General features: G+C 39.5%; 1 protein-coding gene across 1 annotated transcript; it reads right to left on the bottom strand.

Moving 5' to 3' along the window:
- Window positions 1–6479: 6479 nt before the first annotated feature.
- On the bottom strand, window positions 6480–12347 carry LOC131890397 (uncharacterized). The gene is made up of 13 exons (XM_059239736.1): window positions 12001–12347; window positions 11670–11915; window positions 11338–11613; window positions 9439–9687; window positions 9091–9375; window positions 8765–9016; window positions 8479–8685; window positions 8106–8406; window positions 7946–8034; window positions 7286–7620; window positions 7042–7226; window positions 6863–6975; window positions 6480–6788 (listed from the first exon to the last, which is right to left on the bottom strand). The coding sequence occupies exons 1-8, from the start codon at window positions 12299–12301 to the stop codon at window positions 8177–8179; spliced, it is 2046 nt and encodes a 681-aa protein (XP_059095719.1). The 5' UTR covers window positions 12302–12347; the 3' UTR covers window positions 6480–6788; window positions 6863–6975; window positions 7042–7226; window positions 7286–7620; window positions 7946–8034; window positions 8106–8176.
- Window positions 12348–12559: the final 212 nt, after the last annotated feature.

Here is a 12559-nt window from a genome sequence, read left to right as displayed (position 1 = left end):
GATCTTGGGCAACTGTCAGCAGTCTCGACTCTTTCTTAAAGCTCCCTTCACCAAGGTCGCTTACATCATTCCGATGGGCATGCTGCCATCTAAATAAAGAAGAGACCACGTAGCAGGCTTTAGAGCACAAAATGTTTTCAGTGTACGCCTTGGATCGTCTCAAAATTTCTTAAGAGCTCTATAAGCTAACGGTTGACCTTTGCTTCTTCTTTAAATACCAGATTTGTAAGCTACATTTCGAGTTGATGCACAAGGTGAAACCGCTTTCATTTTACCGTACTATTTAGTGTATCAGATGTAGTTGTGCTTACAAATTCGACTTCATGACCTTGGCATTCCGTTTTCCGTGGCTTTTCACATTTAATCAATTTCCACTATCCAAATTTCCAATGTGTTATCAGATAGGTGAAGTAAATGGATGATCGTGACAATATTTGCTATTTCATTTGTTGGCCTTTTATTTGACTTCTAATAAAACTTCAACGACTTTTTGGCAAAATTTCCTCACCAACACATTAAACATAAAAATTTCCAAGTATAATCCATTAGTGTGCCAACTTTCCACGTCGTTTCAAATCTGGGCCACGCCATTGGCTAGCATCAAAGCGGGTCGTCCTTTTCCCACTTTAAAAAGGTCATTGGTAATATATTGAGAACCTCATTGCAATGCTTGAAAACCTTAAAATAGGTTCAAATTTGCAGTAAAGTATCTTGAACTTTTTTCAAAATTTATCGTACGCTTAAATCGGGCGCAGGAACATTAAAAAAATGCAAGGATTATACTTCCATCCCCAATCGGAAATAAAAAAATTTGTCACAAGGCCTCCAAGCTTCTCATGTTGAAGTAAACTTCCCCATACATACCGTTAAACTTCAATTTAAAAAAACCTTGGGAAAAGGTGTATGACATATTTTGACTTCGAAGTAGGATCCCGTCTTGAGATTGAAGGAGATTTGTCCAAAGATAAGACAAATCTACCATCGTTTGTGATGAAAACGTCTATAAAAATTGATTCAGTACGCAAGCAAGCGCAACAGTTGCTTCTGTTTTAAATGTCTCACTTACCCTAAAATCCAAGGACCTAAGTGACATACTGTCGTAACCAAGGCGGTTGAAAGCTTAGGCAGATGACCCAGAATGGTGATCTGGGAACGCCCATAAGTTATTACAAGAGATTGGGGGGAAATGGAATCGCATATTTAATGTAATAATTGGCTAAACTGCATATTTTTTCATATTTCCCGATTTAACAATTGGCTTTACATATTTTGAATGTTTTAGGTGACAGTAGATCAACTAAGAAAATGCCAGCACCCTTTCTTGGGAGGTCATGGGCGTACTTTTCGATTATCGCAGAAAGAAGAAATACGGAATTTATGGACCAAAATATAAAAGAGAGCATTCATGAATATTAGCTATTGAGAGACAATCGGAGAAAGCCTTTTTTTACTTTTTTTCAGTTTTTAATTTACATCTCATTAAAGCTCCCAATTATCCGGCCTCTCACCAACGGCTCCAGAATAACTGTTTCTGACAATGCTGTCTTCTGTACTTTGGCCCCTAAATTAGGTACTCTTTATAGTAGGGTAGCATCAGGAGATTGACACATACTTTACATGTAGGCTTGGGTTTTCACTGGCTTTACTGACCGCTACAAGGAATATAATCCCCAGTTTAAAAAAAAAATTGCGTAGTTGTTATCAATAAAATTTTATATGAAATTTGGTCTACCAGTGAATCTGAATTGTTTTAGGCTGAGTTAACACTTGAATGTTGAGTTAAAGGTCAATTTATTAACTGTATTTCCTCACTTGAGTGGATAGAGGTTGACCACATTGGGAACGGTTCCTTTCATGCCAAAAGAGAAACTTGACTTGAGTTAGCATCGTGCTACTATCTCTGGACTTAAACAATTCTGTATTCGAGTCTACTTTTTAAATGGGATTTGTCAGGTATTGTTTTCAGTTTTTTCGGGAGAGATTACATGGCCATGAACATTGTAAAGATTTGGAGTTTCCAACATATTGAGCGTGATATTTCCAGTTCAGTTTTCTTCGAGATACATGTCCAAAAGTTTGACATTTTTTCCGGCAATTAGTTCCAACCCCCTGAATCAGAATATCATTAACAATCAAGTTAAAATCTGCTTGAGATATTCAAGATCCAAATAACATGACTATTGTTTTCTTGTAATTCAGTGAGTTTGTTTGCCTTGAAATATCCCGTAAGCTACTCCATCTTGAGTTCGATACGCCGGTTTTTAAGGCCCTGGCGAAGTATTGCAGTCATATCATCCGCAGTCATGGTCATTTTAAACTTGCTTGCATTCGAGAGGTCGTTAATGTACAGAGTGGAGAATCAAAATTTAGAAAATTCAAATGGCCTTTAAAATAGGCTAATGGTAATAAGGCATCAGTAACGAAATTACAATTAACGAAATTACAGCTTTTTTGAAAAAGGAACTTTCATTCAGTTACATTTTAAAATGGTGTAATTGTAACGACCCAAAAACTACAAGAAATACTCGTTCCTTTTTAAGCTTCCAAAGTGGCCTTTAATTTTTCGTTTACCTCATGACAGTTAAGGAAACTTAAGGCTCAACAGAGCCTCCATCCATCTAGCATATTATAAGCAATGGAAGTCAGTGTTGAAAATTGTGCTGGCTCTTAACCGCTCTGAAGATGTTATTGCTTTTGAATCTTGCTGCATTTGCTACTTTATTGTTCACACATTCTCACTCAAATTCCGTTGGACTGAAGACCTAAGTCAGTGGAGCAAGGAAATTCTTTCTTTGGATTTCCCAAGACTCCACATTTCCATGGTGTATCCAGTTGAAGGTCGGCAAAGCTTTTCAAATGTGTGGTTGGATATATTGCACCTTTAAGTCCAGAGATGGCATCACGATGCCAACTCTGTACAAGTCGATTGTTCAGCCAGATCTTGAATATGCTTCACCTATTTGGGCTCCAATGAGTTCAGCGGGTTTGGAAAAGGTCGAGCAAGTCCAAAGATGCTTCACTAGGAACATCACAGGATTGAGAGAGGTACCTGATACTGTACGCCTTCAAAAATATCCATGAGCTTTGTCTCAACCCAGGGTTTAGGGTCAATTCTAGTGACCGTAGAGGCTTAATGTGCGTTTGGAGAGCACCTTCAAACCCTCGAGAATCCAGACTAGTTCGAACAATGAAATCCATTTCTCTTCTTTCTCGGGCTCCTTCATTGTTGAATTTGCTTCCCTCTAATATTCGTAGGGAATACGTAGGCCTTGTTGATCCGGTAGCATCTTTCAAGTCAGACTTGGACCAATTTTTAGATAGCATTCCAGATCAACCCTATATTCAAGGACTAGCTCGGTCTGCCAACTTAAATTCGTTGGTAGACCAAATGTCATATAAAGATTGAAAGGTAATAAATAGACGAATTATAGCCTTCATTTTAATAGTACTGGGGATTACATTCCCTGTAGCGGTTAGAAAAGCCCATGAAAAATCAACCCCCCCCAAAAAAAACAAGGAAGCTTTACTGACTTGACAATGGCTAATACTGTTTTTCCATCATGACGTTTGCGACATTGTTTCAACCCTCAACAATCATTACCCCATCTAGGGTCCCAATCTTGACTCCTCAAAGTATGATAATGAAGTACATTTTGAACAATATTGCCAAGATTAAATGCCAAGGCTCATTATTGAAAAATGTTGACAAGAAATCTTCAAATGTTACGCATAAGGACTGCTTGAGTCAAAAACCTTCATTTCTTTTGAAAAGAATGGTGTGGATGGGGTAAACCATAACATATTGGTCATCAAATTTTTTTGTAAAAGTAATTGTAACGAGTAACGCCATTACATTTTTTTTCGAGTAATGGTTGTGTAACGAATTACTAATTTTAAATAATGTAACTGTAACTGTAATTCGTTCCTTTTTTTTGAGGAACGACTAATGCCCTGGCTCCAAGACGCCCCAGATTTAAAAATCGAGTGGGTTCGATTGGGACTTGAGGACGGCGCAAAATTAATAGGCCAGTTGGGCCGCGAAGTTCTTGGCTCAGAACTTCTGCGCCAGCTTGGACGTGTGGGCCGGGGCATCATCTTTAGTCAACATACAGTTGTTTAAGAGAAACTAATGCTTGAGCCAAGGCCAAATGGTATACCTCAGGATCTTATTCTTTGGGCTGGGAGAATTATGGTGCCGTCTTTTTGCTGTCGGAGGTCACGACGCTGCAGAGCATGATCTGGGCCTGATGCCTTGCAGAGGCTTGTATACAATACTTAGAATGTTGTTGGGTAAGTTTGTTGGCTCTTTTTTTGTTACCTTTTTTCTGGATGTTTACTTTGCACACAAGTATGAACTGAATTTGCCACCTTCAACTTTCAACATGACTGTCCATAATCAGAACAAATTAAGGGCTTCTCTGTTCCTTTTTGCCTGTGGCTAGCAGGGCTTGGCCTTGTTTTTTCGAAAAGTAAAGACCGCGGGTAGTAAGAAAAGCGAAATGGGCCATTTGGCCGGGTTGCGGCAGCTCAGACAAGTTTGGGCCGAAACAAGTTTATTACATTTATTAGCAATATCATGGTATTAACACCAAACATGCTCATATAGTAGGGTTGTGTAACACAACTCGCTCAAAATCACTGAATTATTGAAAATTCAATGGGCGAATGGTGCGAGTTGACTGTGATGTTTGTCTTAGTTCTCTCTCCCCAAAATGCCCAAAATCAGGGTGCCGGATCACATTTTTCCTTGAATTTCCTTCACTTGACATCCCCTATTCAAAATATTCTTACTTGCTTACTTGGCAAATTTCTGTGTTTCAAGTACCATCATGTCGTTAAATCAACGGAGCTTTTTGCTGGGTTGAGCCATGGACAACGGTACGCTGGACTTCAAACCACTGAAAATTGTGGACCTTCCTCGATCAAGACTAGTCATAACAAAAAGCCAATTCAGCCGCAATTACGTTTAGGCTGTCTGTAGAAACTTTGGTCTGATTTGTTAGTCAAGACGTCAGGGCTGCCAGGCATATGTTGAAGATTGCGTTTTCTTGAGCCCATTTCATCTCTTACTGCCAAACTATTGGCCCAGGCGATTTGCCAAAGACTAAGGCAGCCTTGAGATATGATGCAAGCTGAAGTGGCGTTGCTACTTTGTTCTTTCTCCCTTAGGGGTCACCCAAAACGTGAATCTGTGGCTGAGCGGAGTCCATCCCTTTTTAGATGTTCATGACTGGACATAGTTGACGCCGCCAAATGTACCCCAATAGTATCACGGAAAATTTAGAAACCATTGAACTGAACCTCCCAACCAGAAATTGAAAAAATCTCAGTCACGCTGTCCCAACCACGCAGATTCACTTGCCATAGACATTCAAAATTATAGGGATGAACATGACAAGTTTTACCCTTTAGCTTAAGGATTTTGTAAATAGAAGAGTTCTCGTTACTCCTTTTTGACTATGGTTCAAATTTTCAGTTGTTCAAGTTGAAGTTAAGCTAAACGGGTGATACAACATGGACGAACAAAGAAATTTGACTAGCGTGAATAAAAAGTACAAGTGAGAGGAATTAGTGTAAAGTTCCAAAATAAATATGATGTCAGTGCTTGCCAGAAACATCAAAGCACTCGTTGACAGTGAGTGAAAGGTGTTTTTATCACTACTGCGCGAAAATGAGCCAACTGTTGCACAATCCTTGAATTCCACTGTCAATAATCTTGAATTATAAATGGTTTAATAAGTGAAAACCGGAGCGTAATGGCTGGATATGATCAGCAGTAGCCTCGTTGAAAGGATGGAGGGTGAAAACCGATTCAAGGTAAGGCCTAAATCGCCGTTTTAGTCCCGTTTCTTAATGAGATCAAAGCCAACCAAGGTATCTAACGACAATTGGAAAGACTTCCAGTTAAATTGAGACCTCCAGAGGTCTCCAAAGCAGAGCTTTGCCCACTCCGACAAAAGGAGAGGAGAATCAGTTCCGTTGATTTAATGACGTGATACTTGAATGCAGAGACTTGCGAGTAAGCAATCAAAAATGTTTTGAATGAGACATATACCTTTGTGTCTCTGTATTGATCCTAAATCATGATAACTGTGATAGAGACCATAGTAATAAATGTAATTAACTTGTTTCGGCCCCAAGTTGTCTGAGCAGATGCAACCCGGCCCAGCGGCCCATGTCGCCTTTTTATTGACGGGGGTAAGAAAAGAATGGAAATCATTATACCTCCAAGCTCACTCCTCATTTGTAACTTTGTTTTAAATTGGAGATTACCTTTTCAGCTTCGCACCTCCATCTAACCGTGGTAAATGCCTCAAAAGAATCATTATTGGCTTATAATTGTGGTAAAGATTGCATCAAAGCTTCAATCCAACGCAATACCACATTTTCATAATCGCGCAACTAAAATACTCAAATCGGACTCCAAAAGTCCGCTTGACTTTTCCTATTTTTTGAGTGAACAGTTCTTTCCATCTCGGTCCACTCAAAAATATAACAAAACAATTTTTCTATTTCGGCAAAACCTCATATTCAGAAAATTGTTCGGCTGCCTGCTCGACGGTTAAAAGATTAGCAAATTTTCTTTATGAACAACTTTTGATAATCCACTTTCACAAAAGCTGATTCGTCCCAAATTAGCGATGCATTTCCATTCCATGGGGAAATAACACCTACTTTCCACGAGTTTTCATCCTGATTCAGGACCTGGTCATTAGCCGACATCAAAGATGGTCCGTTTGCTGTCTTAAACAGTCCAATGAAATGTGTTTGAAATCTCACAGCAATTCCTAATGACGAGAGATTATCATTAAATCCACGACATACACGTATTGGAGGCGACTCTTTGGCCAATGGTTCATACTTTCAAAATTAGTCACTTCAGTTTCAACGGTTGGATCGGAGTCCTGTCTCCACTCATTGTAGTATCCCAATCGGGGCCAAACCAAACGGAAATAGAAGAAATTATCGCAAGATCTGAAACCAATTAAAATTGATGATTGTGGCAACGTGTTGGAATTACTTCCCCAGAGGAGCTAATACCGGAGGGTGTCCAAATGACTCATGTTTGAGAAAAGGTCCTCGTAAACGTTGTCAACGTTCAGATCCCAATCTCCAGGAGAAAACAAGAACGGCATGCTTTGATTCTGCAGCAAGATCCAATTTTGCCTCTGGTGAGGGCACGTCCAGATGTGCGACGAGTCCACCATAGTTTGAGATGGAAAAAACTAAAAGAAAGACATTTTTCGTAGTATCGAAAAAAACCCGTCAAATATGACTTTCGTACCTTCGTCGGCAGCTGTAAATCCATGGAATATAGTTCCGTAGACGTGCTACTAACACCTCTAAAAACCAGTTTGCCATCTTGATGGTATGTCCAAACATCATTCCCGTTTCTGCCATTGAACCCATAAGACATGGTCCGGCCAAGCTTCACAATTGGTGTGGTGCTGGTCGTATTAACAATAGACCACTCCGATACGTTTAAAAGCAAATGTTCAGCCAACATTGTTTGTGGAACACTATCATTCATGTATCCACCTCGAATGAAGATGCCAGGACTCGTCACTCCTTCGTGGTAGGAGTAATAAAACTTCATCATACACCCAAAACTATAGCGTGCTGAAAGCGAAAATTGAGTGCTGATTTAAGATATGATTATGAGTATTCGGAAAAGTGATCAAACATCATAGCTTGGTAAATAGTTTCTTAGAGAATGGAAATCTAAAAAGAGGATTGGAAAACTCGCATTAACATTCAAATCAACCGTTTCATGAGTTTGACTTTAGAGTGTTATGTTGTCTCAAACACTTCATTTGTAGCATAATTGGTTACCACTTTTACGATACTGATGTTGAACATATTTTGCTAAAGTCCAGGAGAAGTGTTTACTATTTTGAAAATGCTGTCAAGCATGAATGTGAAAACTTGGAACATGTTGTTTTACCTGTGTTCAAACGAGGACATGTTGAAAGTTGGAGAGTGCTCTTATCCAGCATCCAACAATCTGATAAAGCAACTGCCCCAGCATCACAACTGCAAAACCCAAGATCAATGATCATATGAACACATGTACACAAGTTGCACATCATGCTAATCATCCTCACTCTCTTCCTCCCACAATGAAAACGGTTTGGTTGTTCTCGACCAAGCAAAATTGGGACAAACATGGCAGGGATTACGGGAGTGTCACAGTGTTGTTGGCCGAATCTTTCAAAAGGCTCCATGAGTCGGTATTGAAATCATAGGCCTCCAAGACGGACACAGAACCATTCTTGTTATATCCTCCCACAACACCTATTTTGTCCCCAAGATTGAATAGTTGGTGGGACATCCGAGCATTGAGCATAGAACCGCATTGGACCCACTTTCGCTCTGGGGCACTTAAATCCAAAATGTGACCGCTCGCTGTAAATCGAAAATCGTTACAGTTTCTTTAATCAATGGTCGAGGTGACCCTTATTATTCATTCGAAAATACCCAACATTTCATCTGTTTTATAGGCATAGCCGCCGTTGATCATAACTCGAGGTCCATGCGTGACGGTTCCAGTCTCGTAAGCCTCCAGTGCCGTAAAATCAGGCAAAGGTGCGCTTTTACACTCATAGCCGCCTCTTAAAATAATATTCATTTTACCATCCACTTCCTCATTCTCGTCATGGCCACCAACGATAATCGCAGTTTTATCTAATCGAAATATTTCAAATATTTCAAATTGTGAGTCTCCTAGGTTTCGCTCATACTTTTTGGGAAACGGATTATTTACGTTTAAAGTAATGCCAAAGTAGAGTCTTGGTTTCAGTTACGACATTTGAGTTCACTTGATCTCGGGTCAAATAACACTTCAGAGTTGTTTCATCAAACAGAAATCCGTGACAGTCGGCAGTTTTGAAGAAGCAAACACATTTGCAATACTTCAGATTAAGCACATCATGGGTTTCATAAACCATTGGCGACCATGCAGATCCAGGTAAACTTTGGTTTAAGTAAATTTCCTTCAAGGCGGTCTCGTAATACCCTGAGAGAATTATTCGAATGTAAAGGGATTTGATCAAATGGAACTAGAGTTTGGAACCCATGGGCATTTCTCACCAATATTGAGGTAAACAATGTCAATTCCTCTGGTTATGTTGGCATATTCTTCGTGCCACTCATCTGCATGTCGCTCTTCATAGGGATTGCCCAGAATGCAATAGTCTTCAACCAGGATCATGAAATTACATCCCTCTCGATAGAAACGACAATGCAATCCACATTGGTCCAAACTGGTCACATTTGGTCGTATTGCTTTCACATACTCGAACCAGCCGGTAGAATATACCTGAAATGGCATGAACCTCTCTGGATCTGTTGCAAATCCCATGTCAAAAGTGGATTCTGGAAGATCATATGAGCTGTAAAGCCATGTTGAAACCGATGAAAGACGCTTCATGAACGTACCATTTTTAAAGAAAACCTTGGCATCGTGTCCGCCATTGAACCCCTCAGTGACGTAGATATTGCCCAAAAAACACCGATTATAATTGTAATAAAACATTTGACAAGCATCGTCCCAATAGCAAAGGGTCCCACAAACTTCATTGGTCCAACCCTCACGATGAAGACCAACGTAGATGAATTGGTTTATATCTTCAGATCTGGCCCCTTCACTAGTTGGGAATATTGTCTTGAACCACTCCATGTAGAAACCTTAAAATGTGACATCTATAGCTTGATCTATACGCAATCGTAAACTGGAGGCTCAAAAAGAAAAATGATGATTTCTTGGTGTATTTGATAGTCAGGTTAAAGCAACAAATCAGGGGGGGATGATTCGATTCCATTCCTCATGGAAATGATCATATTGTTTCAAGCCAACTAAACACTTCGAACCTCTCTCTTTTGCTACCAGGTAAAGTGAATTTAAACTGAGAGTTAAACCTTACAAGACATATGCCAAATCAGAGTTTGGCTAAAGCGTATGACAGTTTCCAAGCCTTGAGTAACGCTACCGGTAACGCGTTACTTTTTTGAAAAATTATCGGTTATGGAACGGGTTTTAACCCCCCGTTACTGTTACTTTCCACTCTACTTAACGAGCGAAAGAATGAATGTAATAAGGCTTCCCACCTATTTTTTTTACATTCTGTCTCAAATGCAATAACTTACTTGCCACTGATGGGATCAAATAAATAACTACAGGATCGAGTCATTTGTTTCACGTCATATTAACTAAACGTTAAAAGATAGCATCAGCATTTTTTCGCAGATTTGGGTCCCCTTTTTTCTCTGGAAAAGTAACGTGTAACGATAATGGTAACGCGTTACTTTTCTAAAAAGTTTCGGTAACGGTAACGCGTCCCTTTTATTTGGTAACGGTTCAAGTCCTGACGGTTTCTTTCTGTATTGTTGCTCGATTACTTAGCCGACATACATATGCATTGCCGGAAACGTTCATATGCAGCTAAAATAACATTAAAAATGCTAAATTGATGGAGGGCTGAGCAAACCTAACTTCTGGGGTGTCCCAAGGATCAATTATTGGGCCGTACAGTTCTTTGTTTTCTTTGTTTCTAAAACAGAATATCTTTGTTTTTGTACAAATTGACTTAGTTAGATTAAACAAGATCTAAAAGATGTCAAGGAGCTCCACACGAACTATCGCAGGTATGTGCCAAGTGCAATATTGGGATTGAATTTAGTGGTTTCACACGTTCCAATGGAGCTAGGAACAATATATCTTTTTATTATATCCATGGATTTTGCCTCAAACCCATGATTCAACACACTCAGAGTGACAGAAGGGGCTTTAGTTGAACCATACGACCTAAATTGGACAACAATCTCTCAGAGAACCTTTAGGCTTCTTTTGTTTGGGAGGGAGTCTCTACGTTCTATATTCTTTTGTCCGTACTTCCTCGGCGATTCTTCATTTAAGATGAACTTGTGCCAAAGTTGAAATTATGCCTGACCAAACTGAAGTTAGGTTGCACTTAAATCAGCCAATAATCACGATGAAAACTTTAACTCCCAGTAAACTGAATGACCGATTTATTACTCTTGTAAGCCTTACTGTTGATACAACGAGTTGACAGGATCTTTTTCATTTCAAATGATTTCATTTGTTACTGTTTATTGAATGCCTACCCACACCACATGACGTGAATGAAAGAGTACAGAGCGAAAAAAGAATAGTGAGTAGAAATTATTAACATGTATTAGACAACGATCAAGGAGAGAGAGCTAGATATTAGACTAGGAAGTAGGGCAGATTACAGAAAGCCATGCGAAAGTTGTACATTCAAACCAGTACGGAATAAAGGCAATGATTTTGAATATACGGTTGAAAATTTTGCTTACCTGGCTGCACCCCAACATTGTTAGTTCCACTTCCCTCTGAAGTTGCTGAATCATTGTTGTTAAAGTTTCCAAGGAGGCAATTATTTGTTGATGTGTCAAAAATATAAAGGTGGCAATGTGGATCATTTTCGAACGTACAATGAGCGCTGCATTCGAGTTCGGAGCTAGCAGTCGTTATCACATCATAGATTGGCGGATGCCAATCAGTCGCATTCGTATTTTCAATAATATATTTTTGGGTGTCCCTCTCTTCATTATTCGTCTTGTTTATGAAAACTAAAGGGGAATTCAATTGACTCATTGAAGCATATTTTTTTTATGCCAAGTCTTACACTCTGTTAAGTGGATGTCTGTTCTTTCAGAGAATGTGGTATTAAACAGAGTTTTGTTTCTGTAAATGTCTCCCAAATAACAATTTTGGGCCGTTTGAACGTATATCTGGCATTGCGGGTAAAAAATAAGTCCACAATAAATGGCACAAATTTCAGGAGACGAGATACCCTCGATTCTTTCAAACATGAACCCAGTCCAAAGTGTCCCAGGAACACTCGATAGGGACAAAAAGCTAGTCATCGAATCTATGGAAAAAAATATTCTATCAACTCCAGTCAAATTGTATACTTTGTCGAAGGTCGTCTTTAGGTTCAAAGACTAAAGTGAAACCTTTGTCTATGAAAAGAATTTGGCTGTCCGATTGCGGGGGCAGAAAGGAATAAGACCCGGTGGAGGAACCCACTAGGCACTCATGCCCTGTTCCCCAAGCAAAAAGATTACAATTGGGATCTTGGTTGCAGGTAGCCGCACATTCCAGCCTCGTCTTGACCCACTGGGCCTCGCCAGAGATTAGTGAGGGCCATTGCATTGGACCCACTTCCATGCCTAGGAATGCCTGGTCTCCTTCAGAGACTGCGACAATAACGATTGAATGAAATAAGAGGGTAACACCAAATCGGGAGTGACACATTCTTGGTTTGATCACAAATCGCACCTAAAACTCAAACGGATAAGAACTGACTAAACTTGGGCTTGACATTTGCAATAGTGTTGAAAGTCAATCACACCCTTGAACAATAATTCTTTTAGGTTCAACTTAGAAATGATATTTCATTGCCTAATATCTAACCAATCACTTCCTTTTTTGAAAGTGCCCACATTATTGGTCCGAGGACATCTAAAGTAACAAACGAGGAAATTGTTGAGAAAAAAGCGAAAATCGAATGAT

The sequence above is a fragment of the Tigriopus californicus genome, chromosome 11 (genome assembly GCF_007210705.1).
Source record: "Tigriopus californicus strain San Diego chromosome 11, Tcal_SD_v2.1, whole genome shotgun sequence".
In the NCBI taxonomy this organism is placed as follows: Eukaryota; Metazoa; Arthropoda; class Copepoda; order Harpacticoida; family Harpacticidae; genus Tigriopus; species Tigriopus californicus.
The sequence above is the reverse complement of the archived record's forward strand: the minus strand, read 5'-3'. Positions and strand labels throughout refer to the sequence as shown.

What these genes read in the sequence shown, in the direction of transcription:
- LOC131890397 (XM_059239736.1), bottom strand. Translation starts at nt 12,301, where the DNA reads ATGTGTCACTCCCGATTTGGTGTTACCCTCTTATTTCATTCAATCGTT. An exon ending in ACTTTGGCATTACTTTAAAC is followed by an intron (nt 8,686 to 8,764) that starts GTAAATAATCCG and finishes TATTTCGATTAG; the next exon opens with ATAAAACTGCGATTATCGTT. An exon ending in TAAAACAGATGAAATGTTGG is followed by an intron (nt 8,407 to 8,478) that starts GTATTTTCGAAT and finishes TTCGATTTACAG; the next exon opens with CGAGCGGTCACATTTTGGAT.